The sequence below is a fragment of the Strix aluco genome, chromosome 1 (assembly GCF_031877795.1).
Source record: "Strix aluco isolate bStrAlu1 chromosome 1, bStrAlu1.hap1, whole genome shotgun sequence".
Classification (NCBI taxonomy): domain Eukaryota; kingdom Metazoa; phylum Chordata; class Aves; order Strigiformes; family Strigidae; genus Strix; species Strix aluco.
Window position 1 is genome coordinate 34,989,843 of NC_133931.1, and position 18,469 is coordinate 35,008,311.

Consider the following 18,469-nt stretch of genomic DNA (forward strand, 5'->3'; position numbering starts at 1 on the left):
TACATCAATTCTGAACCAACAGTAGCAGGGCCAGTATGTCACCATAAGAAAACACACAGGTTTATCCTCAAAGAAAACTTATCTTTACTTGGTTAGAAAACATTTCTTGGTTCTGCTTTCTAGAGCAGGTTCTCCTTCGGCACTCAGACATATCATGTCTAGGAATATATCTACTGGTTGCTTGAACCACAAACTGAAGAACAGACTCTGTGTTTATTTCCTAGACAGATAGTCCCACTTTACCTTCTTTCCACCCTCAAATCCTGTTCTCTTCCTCATTAAGATCAGGCAGCTGAGAAATCTTGTAGGATCAGATGTTAGTGACTCCCTTTCCAAATTCCTGTGGTCCTGGTTCCTTTAAAGTTGTGCTGTAGAGTGCTCTTACGTTGAAGAAAAAGGATGCTGTTGCCCATGTCTGTAGTGATAGTTAATGCCTTTTAAGAAAGGGGACAGGTAAGTCCTGACAAGTATTCTTAGTCCTCAGAAGGGAGTGGGAACTGTGTTCTGGCTGCTTGGTGTCAGTGGTTCAGACAGGTGCATAATCTGATTGTACTGAATACAGTGAACAGATGTAAAAAAAGTCCTTGGACAATCTCCAAAGCTAATTTCAGTGTAGAGCCAAGAATTTGAGTGTTGGAAAGACCTGCCTGGCAAGATGGGAGGCAAGGGATATATCTCTGATAGCCATATGTGATGTACTGGGGGGTGGGACAGAGGGCTGCTGTGTTACGTAAAGGCAATTGCTGAATGTCTGGTCAGACACTCTCAGATGTTACTTGGACGCAGATGGCTACAGCTTTCTCTGGTGGGTCTCAGTGTCACTCAGCATCCAGTATTGCCAGATGCCCAATAAAAATACAGCATTGTTAGCCTGTTGACACTTAACTTCTTTGGGAAGCTCCAGTTAAAGATGAGACTTTTGTTTTGGTTTAAGTTTTTTGTTTTTCACTCTACCAGTCTCTCATGGAGACATTGGCAGCCAAGACCTGGCTTCTCTCTTGTTTCAGAAATTCCAACACAGTTGGAGGTCTCGGGAGGAGAGAGAGTGCCTCTGGCCAGCCTTGGGAGGCTTTTAGTTGATCACAGGAAACAGTGGAGAAGGGTGACATTTCTGAGGCCCAGATGTGTTCCTTATGAAAGTCCCTTCAGTCCGTCAAGCGCCATCAGATAGTAGTAAAAGTCATTATCTTTACAGATATTGGGCAATGGAGAGCTGTCACAGGATGTGAATTTTCTAGATAGGTGAGGAACAAGTCAGGTACCATTTGAGCAGCATTGTAAGGCTGAAGAGATAGTATTCCAGTCAGGATGCTTTCACCACAGCAGTCATAAGGAGCAAGCTGATGTGAATGTGGATGTGTCCATAATAAACAGTCACTGCAATTTGACAGCTCCATGGCTTGGGCTTAAAGGTTAGGAAGAGCTCTTTTAGCTATCCTTTTCTTTTTACACCCCTAGTTGTATCCCATGTGAAAAGAGAAGAAAACTGAAGTTTATGCATGTTAAAACCCTCAGCATGACCTTATGCATCTCAGCAAAGATGGAAGGAAATCCCCTACATGACAGACAATTTTGTGAATGGTGATCATCATTGTAACTTTATATATGGCAACTTTTAATTTGTGTTGCGCTGCCTTTCCCTTTTACCAGGAAGATTATAAAAAGCCATAAGAACCAAGCCTCTAGTCCTCTCCTTCTGTGCAGGCTTAACTCCTCAAAGCTTCCTCCTCAAATGTCATTTGAGAACAAATCCTGACTTGTCTGCGTCCAGCCTTCTTTCTCAACAGCTCCCTATTTCCACCCCTGGTTTTCAGATGTGCCAAAAATGTTGTGATTTTCCTGCTCAAAAGATGTTGCATGCCCAGTAATTCTTCTTCTCAGCAATGCTTACTTACCAGATGACTCAGTAACTTCCAAAAACTTCATGCTGCTCTTCCTTCCTCTCATCTTAGCGCTGTGTAGTGATGCATATGCTTCTGGCATCTGTAAAAACACTGTATCTGCCTAACACAGCTAGAGCCTCCTTTAAACTCAAAGGCAGAAAAATGTGTGCAGACATGCTTCTCTGGGCACAGAAATTCTCTATGACATAAAGCGCAGATAAACCTCACTTACAGAAGATTAAAAAATCAAAGGAAAGTAGTGGTGCTAGCAAAGATAGAAGTGGAGAAACAGTTGCTATGTGTTTGGCAGAAGCCATTATTAAACATACAGAAAGGTCGTTACAGTTCTTTGTTCACAGAGCTCCCCAGCTTCTGACTTCTTACGGGACCTGATCCTGGAATCTGGGATGTGGCCTTTAGGAAGAAAAATAGAAAATGCTGCCCACAATACAGATTTACAGCAATTTTGTTTCTTCAACAGAGTGTTTCCTCAAGTCTTAGCATTGATTTGTTAAATCAGACAACCAAAACCTGGAGCAAAGCATCTCAGCCGGCTTGTCTTTATGTAAACAGCTGCATAGAAATGCGCCTTGATAAGTGAGTCTTAGTGGTGAATGTGCTCATGGGTGTTTAGCTAGGATTTGGGGGGAGGATATTCTTCATACTGGCTGCTCTGTATTTCCCTAGTGAATGTGAATTTGTCTCCCTAGCTTCTAAACAGGAATTGTGTTACCGGCTAGAGTGGTTAAGATGGTTCTTCATATGGTAAGTGATCGGATTAGGAAGACAAAGCCAGTGTGTGAGAGTTCAAGGCACATATATATGTATATAAAACAAGCTAACATGCACAAAGGGAAAAAAAGTGATTCAAGCCCTATTTACTGTAGGTTATAAGGGCAGAAGAGACGTTTCATTATGATGGTTAATTACTTCCATGTCAAACAGATACTATGATGATGAGGGTTGAAGTTAAACAGATTTGGGTAATTAAGCAAAACATACCTCAAAACATGCCTCAGAAAAAGAAAGAATGATGGTTATGTAAGTTAAGTCCATCTTCAGTCCCTCAGACTTCACTCAGAAACAATTTATGTCCTATGACCCTTTGCAAAGCTGAAGACATAAAGTGAACCAAATTAGTAAGTAGTCCCAACAGTTACCAGAAAGTACAGTAACTTCAGCTACTGAGCGATTTAGAGTAACTCACTGTGGATGTCAGTGAATTTTTGGTAACACCAGCCCCTGCCATCATTTTAGCAAGGCAGTCCAGTCTGGCATCCCAATGCAATAGTTTTACTGTGAAGTTTTATTTTTGTTTTAATCATAATATTTCTATTACACTATTTTTCAGGCCCTGATTATATCAAACAAAAATTTCAAGAAGGAATGGAGGTGAAAGAAAAATCTGAAGAAAAAGTTCAGGAAAAGCCAACTACCCCAAAAGAGTCACCTCACTTTTATCGAAAAGGTACTACACCCCCTCGAACCCCAGAAGCAAGTCCAAGGCATAGTCCTCCTCTTTCTTCTGAGCCTTCTCCTTCAAAACAACTGAAAAAGCAAAACTCCACTTCTGGGGCAAGACTCAGTCAAGAAAAAAAGCTTTTAGCCAGTGAGAATATAACACCCACAATTAACAAGCCTTTATATTCAAAAGCACCAATGAAGGAGGAAGTAGCTGTGAAACACCAGACAAAGTTTTCAGCCCATCACAATCCCATCAGCACAGAGAATGGGGAGCTTCATGGTCACTACCATGGCTATTATGTAAAAATGAATCCAACAGTGCTTCCACAGGAGCTCAGGGAAGAAGATGAATATGTCAACCCCTCACCGTCAACACTTGCACGGATACCACCCTCACAGAAGCCAAGTCCTGCTAGATCTGGGGGTAAGCCAGATGCCAAAGAAAACAAACCTGACACAAAAATTAAGAAATCAGAATTTGCTGCACCAAAGAACCCAGCTAATAATGAGTCACATTCAGCTGTGGAAAAAGAAGTAGAAAACAGCTCGGTGAGTACTGCAAGAAACCTTTTCACTTTCACTGCCCTTTTGCCTCCTGGTACTGAGTTTTGCAACCTAAAGACACGCAAAGCTCACTTCTGTCAAATCTTCATCTGGATACAATCTGCTAGCTAGAACTCAGTACACCAGACTGGAGCGAGGAACAAATATTCCAGTCCTTTATATTATCCTTTTTGAAAACTAGGAAGGGATAGTTGATAGCCAGCTACTGACAGACTTCTGAAACATGAATCGCTATTGCATCCATAAACACAAAAGTGTATTAGTGTATGTATGTGTATATATACGTGCGTTTAGATACATGTTTGCAGATATACATATATATATATTCCCCCCCTCCAAAAACCAATGTTTGTTGTACTTCAGTGGCTAATTGGGCAGTACTGGGACTTACACTCTAGCTCTTCCCCCAAGGTCTACTTTTGACTGCTGTTGGAGGCAGGATGCTGGCCTGTGATCTGACCCAGTCCAGACCACCTCCTATTTTCATTTTCTTCTCTGTGTTGATGGTAGGCTCTAAAAACAGGCAATTTGCTTAAAAATATTAACTGTTTTAAAATTAATACTTCTAGCAATGCTTGTGTTTTACAGTGATGTGAAAATTTGTACTTTCTTTTTTGTCAGGAAATGGAGAAGGAGTTTTAAAACTATACATTCAGATCAGTGTGAATCTGAATCTCATTATTATTTAGAAATAATAGAACTATCAATAGTTATGCAGAAAAGGAGAGATGACTAATAGCATTTCTATTTCATGTTAGAAGAAGCAGCCAGGTTATCAAATTCAGAATCTATGATGATGATAAAATTGTATCTGGGCCAAGAGAAACTCAGGAAAATGTTAGTTGTAGATCCTAAAGTTAACCTTTAGCGAATGAAGAGATCTAGATAATTGTCATAATATTTCTTTTTTATAAGCATTGTTTCTTTGAATTGTTTCTGATACTCCAGTTGAAAAAAAACAGTGTGTCATTATTGATGGGATAAACAGAATGACCCATTTAATGAGATCCAGATAGCCTAGCACTGATCTCAGGCAAAACAGTTGAATAATTGAACCAGACTTTGTTAATAAAGAATTTAAAAATAAAGAGGTGTAAGAATTTACAACTAACATGCATTGTAAAAGATCTTGTCAAACAAGTTTGACATCTTCAGAAGTGACAGAGGAATCATATCCTCAATCAAGAAGGTCATTTGATTTGCTTTTACACAGTTATGTATTCTGACAAGGAAGCCAGAGTAATGCAAAGGCTAAATGTCACATCAAAATAATTTTTAAAAAACTGACTGCTGGTTCTCAAAAAGTAATTAGAAAAACATTGGTAATTTAGTACTATTCTGGTGAGGTCATTCTTGGATTAATTCTGCTGCCCTATTTTATGAACATTCTTATTAATGACATGGAAGAGGACATAAAAGTATTACCCATGAAATTTACAGAAGACACAGTGATCAGGAAACTGATAATGAAGACAACGGATCAGTAATACAAGCTGATCCAAATCACCTGCTAGGATCTTTCTTGTACTTTGCAAGTATAATTATCCATGTGCAGCAGCAAAATATAAGATTGTATATTGAACAACAGTTAATAGAGCCTGGTCATGCAGGAATGGAACTGGAAAAGGTTGGTGGATCAGGAGCAAGAGAGGCAACTGAGCATGAAGCTCCCAGTCTCCTGCTGTTGTTCAGAGAAGTTAATGTAATCCTTAGATTTATCAACAGGAAAGATTAAGCAAGAGTACATGGGAGTCTGTTTTATCTTTTTTTGGCACTGGTGCAACCACTTCTGAAATAAAATACAGCGTCCATAAATCAGGGATTTAAAATGAAAAAAACCTTAAGGGAAAGTCGCACAAAGAGCTGCAAGAATGATTAAAACATATCTTACAATCAAAGTTTCAAGGCAAAAAAATCTGACACAATAAGTCACTTAAGTAAGTACACTGTAAGTACACTTTATAAAATAGTTCCCCAAGCTAACAGGCAAATGTGTAAGAAGATCCAACAGATGGACAGATTTAGATAAAAGTCTTGTTTTAAGTTGCTTTTAATGGTATTAATTAAATGTAACATCAGTTTTCAGATGCTGAGTTTTTGGAGCTGTCACTGAATAGTTCAATAATGAGCATTTTGCCAAGATGATATCCTCTAGTTCAGCAGGGAGTTTATATTCTATTTTGTGCGGATCAAAGTAGATGTTCACAGTGGTTTTGTAATCTGAAAATCTGTATTACAGCTGATATCAACCCTTTAACCTTTCAAATCTCACAGATATGACTCCTATGTAGGGTAGCACAAAGCTGTCAGGCTTGTAAATGTTGAGTGAGCAGGCACAGAATTTTAGCCTGAATTGGACTTTTTTGTTTAGCTCTGGGGAAAATAAGTGGCTAGAAATAGTCCTTATTTTTCCTACATTCCATCCAAACCAAATAATGGTTTGGAGCTGAGGGAGTCTTCACCTTAAGAAACCAAGTAGGGCACCTAAACAGCAGTTTATTGACCGTCTAGAATAATCAGGATAAGGACTATGAACCTATAGCTTGTTATCAGCAAATTGTATCAGATATTGTACATTAGCTACTGTTTGTTTACTGATATTACAGGTCATCTGGGAACTGTCCCTCTGCTTCATTTGGAGCAATCTAATTGCATTATTCTTATTATCAGCATTTTAATAAGGAAGGAGGGTAGAGTTTAGGAACTCATTTTTAATGTAACAGCATTTAATACATATGTAGATGTGTTTTTTCAAAGATGTCTTCCATATATATCTATAAATTTTCCCTTATAAAATAGAATTCCTACATGCTTATTTCTTTAAAATGCTGAAATGAGTAAAAATTCTTAAAAAATTTAAGCAGAAAGGAGTAGCCTGCTGGCCTGCCAGACTGAGGGAGAGACTTAGTACGGAGTGACTGCTAACATTGCCTGGAGACTTTTCTTTTTAATTTTTTCTATCACCTTTCAACTTCAGAAAAACAGTAACCTGTTCTGCAGTGTTCCTGGACTGAGCTCAGTCATGTGCTGGAGTTACACAGTGGCTAACCCAAGAGTGCACAGTTACTGAGGAGAAGCCAGATTAGTGTACTTCTCTTTATCCCAAACACTTCAGAATGTTGAGAGATTTCAGAATTTTAGGGCTGCATTGGGGAATTATTTTGTTTTAGTCAGTAATTGGAATTGCTTTATGGTCATCTTGACAAATGATTTTGTTGGGATTTGAAAGTAAATCTGCTTTAGATACTTCATAAAAGTTTAAAAATATATTTGTTAAAGAATATAAAGAGAAAATAACACTCATGAAAAGAGAAGAAAAAACATGGTTGTGGAATGCAAAAACGAATCTATAACATTTATTGAGTACTTTCATTAGATTATTCAAAAGTGCTATATAAAATTAGGCTGTGCTTTTTCTAAGTTCCAGTGATAATGCATTAAGAACATAGATACAAAATGTAAGATTTTAAGTTCTTCCTTCCATGTATCTAAATTAAAGCCATTTCTTACATCTGAATGAAACACAAACTTTAATTTGGATTAAGAACTTTAAACAACTTTATTTACAGAAGAGTCTGCAGCAGCTGTTTTAGTAATCAAATTCATGTTTCTTATTTTCTGTGAATCTGTCACATCCTTAAGAATGCCATTGAATATCATCTCTGCAATAAGTTAGTTGTAGAAACAGTATTGATTCTCTAGACATACCCAGTTCTGGCATTATACTTGAAAAATATCAGCACGTACTTCTTATGCCATACGTATGAATCTGTTTCCCTATGTAATTATTTTCCAGTGTTCAAAAATCAAAGTTTAAAATCATTTCAGAGCTCATAAGAAAGAGTCACAGTTTTATCAAGGTGAAAACATGAATAAGGCACGATGACAAAGTCATTGTTCGTCAGCTGCTCCAAAGGAGCTGTCTGTTTCCAGGCGTTTACCCTAAATGAGAGGTACATCATCCTTTTTCAACTGAGAATTAGGCACCTTCAGAGTAACTTGTATTTACCACAAGTGTGAAGTGTGCACAGAGACACTTGAGCACAAACCGGTACTGTTGTTTCTAATTGCTCATTAGCAGCCTCTAGCCCCAATATCAGCTTGTATGCTGCTATCCCACCTTGAATATGAGCTAATTTGAGATTGGTTTGGATTTGGGTAAAAAGTGGGGTTGAATTGCAAAAAATACTATTGTAGTGTACATTCATCAGTACACATTTTATTTGCCTGATATGTGTCCATGTGTTGTCCTAGGTCAAGTACAAGCCCAGGCACAAGTGTTCTACTCTATTGTAATTTTTTTGTTTTGTAGGTTTTAAGCCACACAGAGTGTTTAGCCTGGTTTTTACCTGTATCTAAAATCATTACATTTTGCTGAATGTTACCCAGTGTGCTTCTACTCTAATCTCTTTGTTCACTTAACACCCAGTTAGTAAGGGATAGAACTACCATGATGTTAGAAAAATAGATCAGTATTTGCCTGATCCTAAAAAAACCTCTGAGCAAGAACTTTATGCTAAATTTAATGGACATTCCTGATGCAATGGGATTACAAGACTGGTTTTAATATTAATACTTCCTGGCACTACATTTTAGGAAAATAACTTTCTTCCCTCCTCAAATGAAAACTAATCGTATAATTATATTTTTAACTGCATAAGTCTCTGACTTGGTAGAAGCTGAAAGGGCAGTTTTTAAGCAGGACTGGAGTTTTTCTACTACAGCTTCTTTAGTGCACCTGTTCTAGTCACTCTTGGATTGTGCAGGCTAATTTTGGCTTTTGCTATTTTAAGCCCTTGCAGGACACTAAAGTCTTATTTATGGCATTTGTCTTAAAGCATTAAATGCTTATTTCATAGGTGTAGTCGAAACAGGTAGCATATTGCATAATAACCATGTGCTCCACAAATATTGTTCGATCATTTTTTAGTATATCAGGAAATTCTTCTTTGGGCTGAAAGTTGTAGTTATCAGAAGAGGAAACAAAATACATACAGCAGACCAAAGAAGATGAGATTTACTTCTTTATATAAAGCATAGACTTATTATCATAAATAGATAACACATTTTTCTTTGATCTTCATATAAAATCAACAACCCAGTTCTTAAGGTGTCACTTTCTTCTGTCTTTGTAGATGAGATTTCTTGATTCAAACCATAGCCCTTAGTTTTTTTTAGCCTAATTTATCTAATGTTATGATGGTGAGATTGTTATACCTAACCTGACTGACTGATGCATCAATAGAGAAGTCCCCTCCACCAAGCTGAATTCTGTAAGACTATGCACTGACAATACCGAGTTGCTGTTTGAGCTGCAGTCCCAACTTGTCATTCAGTCAAAAGCTGTCTTGCGGCTATCAGGATGCCGTTTCAGGATATATTTCAGGTAATGAGTGAGTTCCTGGCTCCTGTGAAGTCCCCATAGGTCCAAATTTTTCTTCAATAGTAGTAAATCAACTTTATTTCCATGGATGTTATTTTCAAATATGCAGAGCATTAGACGGACAAATCCTGGTGAATTTTAATGGTATTAGACAACAATCCCTTCAGTCCCTTGCAATTCCTGGTGCAACATAACTCTAAAATCTTTAGGTGGGATCCCAAACTATAAAGGAACTATTGACCTCATTTTGATCACACAGGAAGTCCCTGTTATAAACATAGAATCATGGAATAGTTTGGGTTGGAAGGGACATTTAAAGATCATCTAGTCCATTCCCCCTGCCATGGGCAGGGACATCTTTCACTAGAGCAGGTTGCTCAAAGCCCCATGCAACCTGACTTTGAACGCTTCCAATGATGAGGCATCCACAACTTCTCTGGGCAACTGTTCCAGTGTCTCTGCACCAGAGAGAAGGATGCTACATCCAAATCTTAGTGGAGATTAATAGTGTAATCACATTTCCTGTAGTGAGATATGTAACATTAGTATGTATGTACTATTCTTGTTTGTCCATGAGATTCTGGGAATTTTTTTTTTCTAAAGAACTCATTACATGGAAGGTTCACTCTAAGGGTGTTGTCACTGACATTCCAAGACAACAAAACTGAGATTCTCAAAGTAGCTGTTGTTTCCAGTAAAATATGTTTTATTGCTCAAAGTCTTCCAGTATGGCTTTCATGCATGAATCTCACAATTGCCAAATGCGTTTGGTGGGAATCCTGATGGGAACTTGGATTTACTTCACAGCAGAAAAGCATAGAAGTACCCAAGCTAGCACAATTGTGACCATGCCAGAAAGAGAAAAAAGAAATTAACCTTGAGTTACATGCTACTACAGCGAGGCTGCTTACAGTGCTGTGGTCAGAAATGTAACCATATCTGGAGTCATGCTTTCCTTTTATGCCTGTTCTCTGTCACCAAGTGTCTCATATTCTTTGGCACATAGTGGCTCACTTCCAGTAAGAAGGAAGGAACATGGTTCCACTTCTGTTCTGTGACCCTATGGTTAAAACATACCACTGGTAAGTGGGAACTTGTTATTCAAAATACCTTTAACTAAGGTGACCTTAAACCTAATCTTCGATTTCCTAGTGAATATTTTAGACATTCTGACATCAAACAAAAGCTTAATGTTGCTGCCAATAACCATTACCCTTATGGCAACATTTAACTAGCATCCTGATAGTCTCAGTCGTTGTTTGAACTTGGACACCTAGTTCCTCAGCATGTGAACAGATACCTCTGAATATGTGCAACAGAAACTTTATGGCTGTTATGGATAGAGGTGCTGATTGGGAGTAGACTTCCCAGAGATTTAAGGAGTACATCTAACTGATGGCCTGCCATCTTAACTACTGTGTAAAGGTGTGTTCTGGTAAAAAGTGTTTAATAAGACTGTTTCAGGATGAAACCATGTGATATAATGACACAAGTATTGTTCAATAGCTTCCCAGTTACACTGCTGCAGCAAATTAATAATAGCAAGCTCTTACACCTTAGCATTCCAGAAATTATATAGCTAATGTTAGCATTGTCATATGAAGCATAATGAACTCTGCAAGGCATGCCTCATGTGAAAAGTGAAAAAAAAAAAATGTCCTTTTTAATGAAATATACACCTTCTCATGCAAGCCAGTGAACCTTCTGTAGCTCAGAAGATAGTTTTCTGCAGAGATTTTTTGGTGAGGTTTTTTGTGATTTAGTAAGGTATTGTCTCAGTGAAGAGTTTTTCTGTTTCTACTTACAGTAAATGTGCAACCTTAAAATATAAGGCATACAATTTTTTGTGAAAACATGTTGTAGTAAACCAAATATGTTAAGAGGAGAACAGAAGAACTGAGAATTTTCATCTGGAAATTCTTTCCATCAGGACCTTATTTCAAGTTGCTCATTAGAAAGCATCCATGTTTAAAAAAATTTATCCACAATAGCTGAAAAGAATTAAAAACTTTGTTCTCTGGGTTCACAGAAATACTAACTTTATGTAATGATTAAGTTTTCTAACCAAGTTAAGCTCTAGCTAGGAAGGGAAGGAGTATTTTGACTTTTCGTTTATTCCGTACATCGCTCTGTAAGATAAGCGTCAATGTAAATCAAAACAAGTTTAATTTTGCAGGTGTAAAATTGTTTTTTAATTTGTAATGGAAACATTGCTAGGTATGTGAGTGCAATGGTAAGTAACTTTTTCTCCCTTTGGTTATCAAAAAAATGTTATTCTTTTCATAAAACATGTCTGTTTTGAAATGGGTTGGAATTAGAGAAGGAACCTACTGTATGGATGAAGAGCAGCATTCCGGCTTTCCTAAAATAGTTCAAGTTCTTTGTTTTGCTCTATTTTAAGCTGATATTGGTTTTGTGTTGATGGGTTTATTTTCATTGTTTATGCAGTCATATTTTTCAGATGGTTTAATCTCAGTGTGATTGAGAACAGTGTAATAATATGCTCTCACCTGTATTTATCCAGCTCATTTTCACACAGATGATATTTAGCTCATGTGAATACCAAGGGTAATGGCTACGTTTCAGGAGCAGAATCTGTATCTTTAATATTTAGGTAATCCTTCAGAGCAAGGTCAAAAACAATAGAAACTATAAAGTCGGGTCATGTTCATTGCTGTGCACTATGTGGAAGGTTACATTAATTCTGATATCTTTATTTTATTTTCAGGGCCCTAACTCAGTCATGATCGCCTTGGTAATGCTGTTGAATATTGGTTTAGCCATTCTTTTTGTCCATTTTCTAACTTGATTGGAATTAGGAAAGGTAAGAAAGGTCTTGTTTTCATATAAAATCACCATATCCTCCCCACCTCAAACAATAAAGATTTAATTTCTTTGCATACTTTTAATGTTCCCTACTTAATTTTAGCTATGCCTGAATGTGATTCAACATAGTTATTTAATAATGTAACTGTTTTGACCCTTCAGTGAAGTCATGACAACTAGTGGTGTTAGCCCACAGTTCTCTGCAGTTGTGTCATCAGCCTTTTAAATGGCACCTGTCATACTCAGACACAGGGAAGGAGGCTTGGAATTAGGATGGGACGCAAGAGAGATGAAACTTGGAAAATTCAGCCAGGGGCCCAGATCAGTTTCTCTGCTGATGGCTCGTGGCTTTGGGGTCCTCTGAAAGCTGAAGCAAGCAGCCATGTTGGAAAACAAACAAAATAATCTGCTGAAGCAGCCCCGCCAGTGAAGTGCGTTGGCTTCTCCATCTGTTCCAGCAGAGTGTGACTAAACTGGAAATGTACGGAGCTGCACTTTTTGTTGATGGAAGCTAACAGCTGCCTTACTATTTTACGTCTGATGTTTTTAGTGGGGAGATGGGAAAACGACTGCCAGAGGAATGTGGTCAGAGGATTCTGTTGCTGTGGAAGTGATTCCAGCGTTCACTCCTATCTCATTAGAAGAAATAGTTAGCAGCATCAGTCACCAGTCTTATTCCATTACCTGCTGCTTTTAACATCTCCTGCAGTGTTCTGGGAGATCGAATTTCATTTGCCTGTGCATGATTCTGTTCATTCGTTGTTTATGAAATTTGATGTATAGCCATAACATAGTGTCTAGTCCAACCTGGAGAAAGCTACCAGTTCTGCCTAGCAGCAGAAGCAGAAAATGAAATCTCTTTTTCTGATCCGAAGACAAAATTCTTAAATTCATTTCCCTAAACCTGAAGAGCTGTTTTGCTTTAAGGTTTAGTAAGTAACATACCATGACTGCAAAATTTAATGTTGAGCAACTCCGAAAAGTGCTCAAATGCTTATGCCAATAGCAAGCAAAATTTTTAATACTAAAAGATTAAGAATCTTAAGTTGATATCAGCACATTCTAAACAGGATGTGGAATATCAGAATAAGTCAAGAAAGACGAGATACAGGGTTTGCATGTTAACTTTTTTCCTTTTTTTTTTTTTTTATTCTGGTGCTGTGGTAATTGGTGATTTGAATTATTATGTTTCAACACTGAGGTATTTTGCCAGCGGTTAAAATAAAGTCTTGTCTGAGTGCACATTAATACCAATGACAGTTAAGCTAGCTAATGCTCATAATAAATTATCATAATTTTAAAATACTAGATTTGTGTTGAATACATTCAGGTAGAGCATTTAGAGATGTTAAGTGATTGTTTATCGATTTGATGCCTTCAGTGTCTTTAAAGTCCATTTATAATTTTACCTCAGCATTAAAAAAGCCTCAAAATTTTTCATTTGGAAATTTTGTCTTAAGTAGTTTCACAGCCCTTTGTTCAAATGATGTGATCATGTTTCTTTTTATGTGCCATTATACTGTAATTATTGTACCCTATATTAATCAAAAGCATGCTTATTTACTGAAAATATGTGGTGTGATCATTTGGCAAGTAAATATTTTAATTTAAAGCTATAAAAAGCAAAGGGCTTGTATTATGGTTTATTTTATCTCTATTAGAAAATCTTTCATACAGTATAGTTTTTGAACCTGTTTGTAAACTTTCTAAGTGTTTGCATGGTTTAATGGGCAACATTCTTACAAAGTACATTAGCTATCTTTTGATGCAGCATATTAAAGTAATGTAGGTATGGACTGAATATTGTACAGCGAAGCAGCTCCGAGCAGGGCAGTAACACCGTGGTGTTTTTTACAGAAGTATGTTGAGAATCCTGTTTATTGACCAGTATGGATAAAGAAGAAAGCAGAAAGAGAGCAAATGAAAATAAAACTTGTATATTTATTTTTTAAAAAAGTTTAAATTGTGTTTTAAATTTAGGAAAGTAATTTTTAAATAAGAATAAAATTTTAAAAGTTACTGTGTAAGCCTTGACATAATGGACAAAACGTTCCATCCAACAGTGAAATCACCCCCTGTCTCCTTACATGGAGAGGTAATTTTGTAACTGACGTATTTAATTCCTATTAAATGTTTATTTAAAATACTTTATGCTCTGGAAATAATGGGTAACAAAGCTTATGAAAATGTTTATAAATTTAAGTAAGCATGTTAGTACCATTTATAAATATGTATGATTTATAAGCTTTTTTAAAACAAAGCTCAAACAAATTGTTGGTATTTTTCTAAAATGTGCACAGCTGTATTTTACATGAAAGGCTATTTATAATTGGTTGTTATACTGTACACTACATTTTGGACAGCACAACAGAGCCTGCCAATGTACTTAATAATGTCATTTTGTCTATTTAAAGTTTCTTGCTGTCAAAGAATGAACTCTTTATCTATGAGTTTCTCTATTTATAATTCTTGACCCAAAATGTACAATGTACAGTTTTCACAACTGTATTTGCTCTAATAAAAATAAGTTGGTTATTAATAGTTTCAGACTAGTTTTTCCTGTTTATGAATTACTTTGTTAACTCTCTGGAAACAATTTTTCTAACAAATTCAATAAACGAGGAGTGAAGCAGGAAAATGGTTGAAGTCCTGGCCCCTTTGAAATCATTGTGAGTTACAGTTTTCAACAAAATTATTCTGGGAAACAATTAAAAGTTTAAAAAAAAAAAAAAAAGTCAAGTTTCCTTATGTGTCTTCTTTTATCTTCTGATAGAAGATTTTTGTATCTTGATAAATTTAGTATCTTAAATTATATTCCCACTACAGGGATGGTTTAATCAGCCTTGTTTTAATCAGTGAGTGACTGGTCCATTAACAGCTGTAAGTGAATCAACAACTTTTTTAGACTTCCCTCCTTCTCGAGGTCTTCATAGGTTCAAAATTAACATGAAGTTTATGAGCTAATATTTTACACAGAGAAAATTCACAATTAGAACCGTCTTAAAGTCACCACATTTGCTGAACTAGTAAATCAGCTGAGAATTTTATTTTCTGTGATTCCAGTTCAGATTACTAGCCAACTGTACTGAAATTGTAATTTTTAATTGAAAAGGAGAACAGGTTTTCTTAATAGTTCCTATTCAATAGAAACATATTTTTAGGAAGTAATTGTTACTGTCTTATTCTTTAAAATAATTCTACCAGCATAACTTTAAGAATTTGTATTTTCTACACAATAACCCAGTTCCTAAAGAAAGTTTGGGCTCTTCAAGCACAGAAAAATACATTCTCAAGAAAAATAAACAGAAATAACTATAATGCCAGAAAATTTAAAAGTAGAGTTCACTGAGGCATCTCTTCTCTGACATTTTGTGATCTAATTGTATAATATCTTCAATAATGAAAGTAAAGTTGACATGAAATATTTCTTAAGTTCTATGAATGTGATAATATAGTCAAGCATATATAAATCTTAACAGCAACAAGCAAGGGATTTGCCCAGAAATAAAAAAAACGTTTTCATAATCAGCTGAGAAATATGACATCTTTCCCTGCCCATCAGTGTTCGTAATTCTCAAAAGTCAATGTGTATGTAGAAATACAACAATATTTTTCCTGTGGTATCTGAAAGCAGATGGACATTTTTCCTCTGGGATGTTTCTACCAGTTGTTTATATCAGTTGTAAACTTACACATGGGTTTACAAATAGCCATCTGCTATGCCTAAGGGAAAAAAATCCCCATGGACACACAGTGCAACTTAATTCTCCAAGATTTGCTCTGGCATGGAAAATTTTACCCCACTTCAGTGCAAGGAAATTTTTTCCCAGGCAAAGTAGTTTCTCCTGGCACAGTTGTGTGTTTGCCCACAGATGCCAATAGGCAGTGAGCTCTCACCTTTGAATTTGAGATCTGGTTTCTTGGGCAACTCCATTTGTCTGATTAAACAATATATATAGTGTACACAGAAAAACAGCAAATGAATGATGTTGAGGTGCCAAAGGCTGAAGAAAAAACGTCATCTGTTATAATTGCTTTTTAGTGTATCTAGTCCTTTCTTTACTTTGTATATGTAGTCCTTACTATCAGAAAAGCTAAGGAACACAAAGAGTGTGGAATCTTTTGCATTTGCTTTCCAAAAGGGGGGATTCGGTTTGAAAGCAGAAATTTCATGACATACAACTACAACTTGCCTTTCAGATACAGACGTATGTTAAATAAATCATTAATATAACTGAGTGCCGACTTTAAAAGGAGTAAATGCCTCTTTATGAGCGTTTGATTAAAAGTCTTGAAATAGTTATTTACATAAATTTTGATGACACGTTACATTAAAAGCTCTGTTAAGATACAGTTACACAATATTAAAAGATTCTGACGATACTGTGGATGCAACGATAAGAGCCTGCAGAAATTCACTACATATTGAGCTACAGTGACATTCTTAGTTGTTTTTAATAAATTGTGGCTGTGACTTTTATCTAAATGATTTTACTCATAGCTCATTTGAACTGTTTAGTCAGGGGAGACAGTTCTACATACCGTTTTCCTATGGAAATGTAATTCAGTAAATAAAGGCAAATGAAGAGAAGGGAAATTAAATAAGCCTTTCAAATGAAGTAGTCTTCTCATTCTCTCATTTAATATTCACAGAAACAGGAGAAAATAGAAATTATGTTAAGTCTAAGGAAGAAGTTGCGTATGCCAACATGCTGTAGCTGAGCCATCTACAGTATCCACCAATTTTTTTTTCTGCTGGATGCAGAAACTGCAAAATAAGAGACATTACACCTCCTACCATTGTAGGAGGTAAATATAATTTCCATACACAATATCTTTAAGCAAAACTGTCTATAATGTCAATGGCTTTTAGACTAGGAGGAAAAAGTAAAAACTTCATCTATCTAAACAGTTTATGTTATGAACATCACTGTAACAGCTGAACAAATCCTCCTCCCCCATAAAACCAATAGCAAAAATGAAACTGGTAACAGGATTTGTTGAAATATCTTATGTTTCTTCCTTTTGTTTGTTAGAAAGAGTGGGGAAAAAATCAGGAAACAAACAACTTTTTTTAACCCGATAATCTAAATTTCTTCATGTCAATATGTGTTTGTTTCAGCTAATGTTCTTCACAATCACTTGGGACTGGTTATCTAGGAGACCTTAAGTGCAAACTGGCAGTATATTGAGTGCCATTTCTCTGAGAGGAAGGTTTTGATTTTTTTTCAGTGATGGAATGGATTTTCCTTATCAAGCTTGAAATGGGTTTGGTTGTATTTTTTCTGTGCTTCCACTATTTTTTTAATGATCTTTTATCCTTCACTGCCCACCCACCCCCCAACTCTAGCAAATTCAACTTACTCTCCTTTTCCCCACACACAGCCCTTTGCCCCCCCATTTCAGCCACTTACTCCAGTAACTCATACTTTTTCTATTGGGCACACTTGTTTAAGCAGCGAGTTTAGCTCTCTATGGCTGTGGAAGCCATCTCTCTTGCAGTTGGTCCTACACCAGACCGCATGTGTCATGTCACAATTTTCATTTGGTCCAGTTTTCTGCATACTATTGATGCTGGTTTATGCAACTGTATTTTAATTTCAAATCTACACTCAGCGTCTCCAGTATCAGGACAGTGATTTAAACACGGTATGTGGGAATTGAAGAGAAAAGAAAAAGACTGAAAACACTATACACAGAGATTTCTAATGGCTCTTCGTAATTCATAGAAACCAACATAATGCTGTCATCGTTGAGAAGAAAATCTGGTATCAACTGGGTTACGAACTCCACTACAAATGTCCACAGTAAGACTGAAAAAGACTGGCCATACAGCTGAAGTTGATTCCCAACCCAGAAGACCAAGGAGTCCCACTGAGGGTTGTGATTTACTGGGACAGTGTGGTAGGATGATTTCTGGACTTGATATACAAACCTGTGTGTTATTAGATGGAATAAAATACAACTTCTGTTGAAAATTTGGTTTTGCTCACTTACCTGAGCTTTCATTTGTCTCCATCCATGTCTTATACTGATTAATCAGACAGCTCTCTGGAAATTGGAGCAACACATTTAGACAAGGACTCGGTTTTACTTTCATAAGTGGCTTCAATGTGAATTAAGTAGAGGGCAATAAATGACAGGTGAATTTTGAGCTTTAAGCCATAGGTTTTGAACTCTGCTTTTTTTAATGCTGATTTATCCAAGTTAGAAGAAAATACAGAATATAGTCAAAGTAAAATTCCAGGTGTTGTCTTTCACAATAATAATGTGTGTGTTAATCCATGACAGTACCTGAACTCCTTTGAGATCAATACATGAATTTGAGAGAGGAGACGTCTTTCTCAAA

At 36.5% G+C, this 18,469-nt stretch overlaps 1 protein-coding gene across 3 annotated transcripts in view; it reads left to right on the top strand.

Annotated features, from left to right (window-relative positions):
• JPH1 (junctophilin 1) overlaps window positions 1-18,098 on the top strand; it is a 91,542-nt gene extending 73,444 nt beyond the window's left edge. The window contains exons 4-6 of one of the 3 annotated variants that reach the window (XM_074817261.1): window positions 3,235-3,896; window positions 12,023-12,118; window positions 12,283-18,098. In XM_074817261.1, coding sequence (XP_074673362.1) covers window positions 3,235-3,896; window positions 12,023-12,103 — 743 coding nt within the window. In that variant the 3' untranslated portion in view covers window positions 12,104-12,118; window positions 12,283-18,098. The remainder of the gene's footprint in view (window positions 1-3,234; window positions 3,897-12,022; window positions 12,119-12,282) is intronic. The other 2 variants (XM_074817269.1, XM_074817278.1) reach the window with 2 other exon arrangements.
• The last annotated feature ends 371 nt before the right edge of the window (window positions 18,099-18,469 follow it).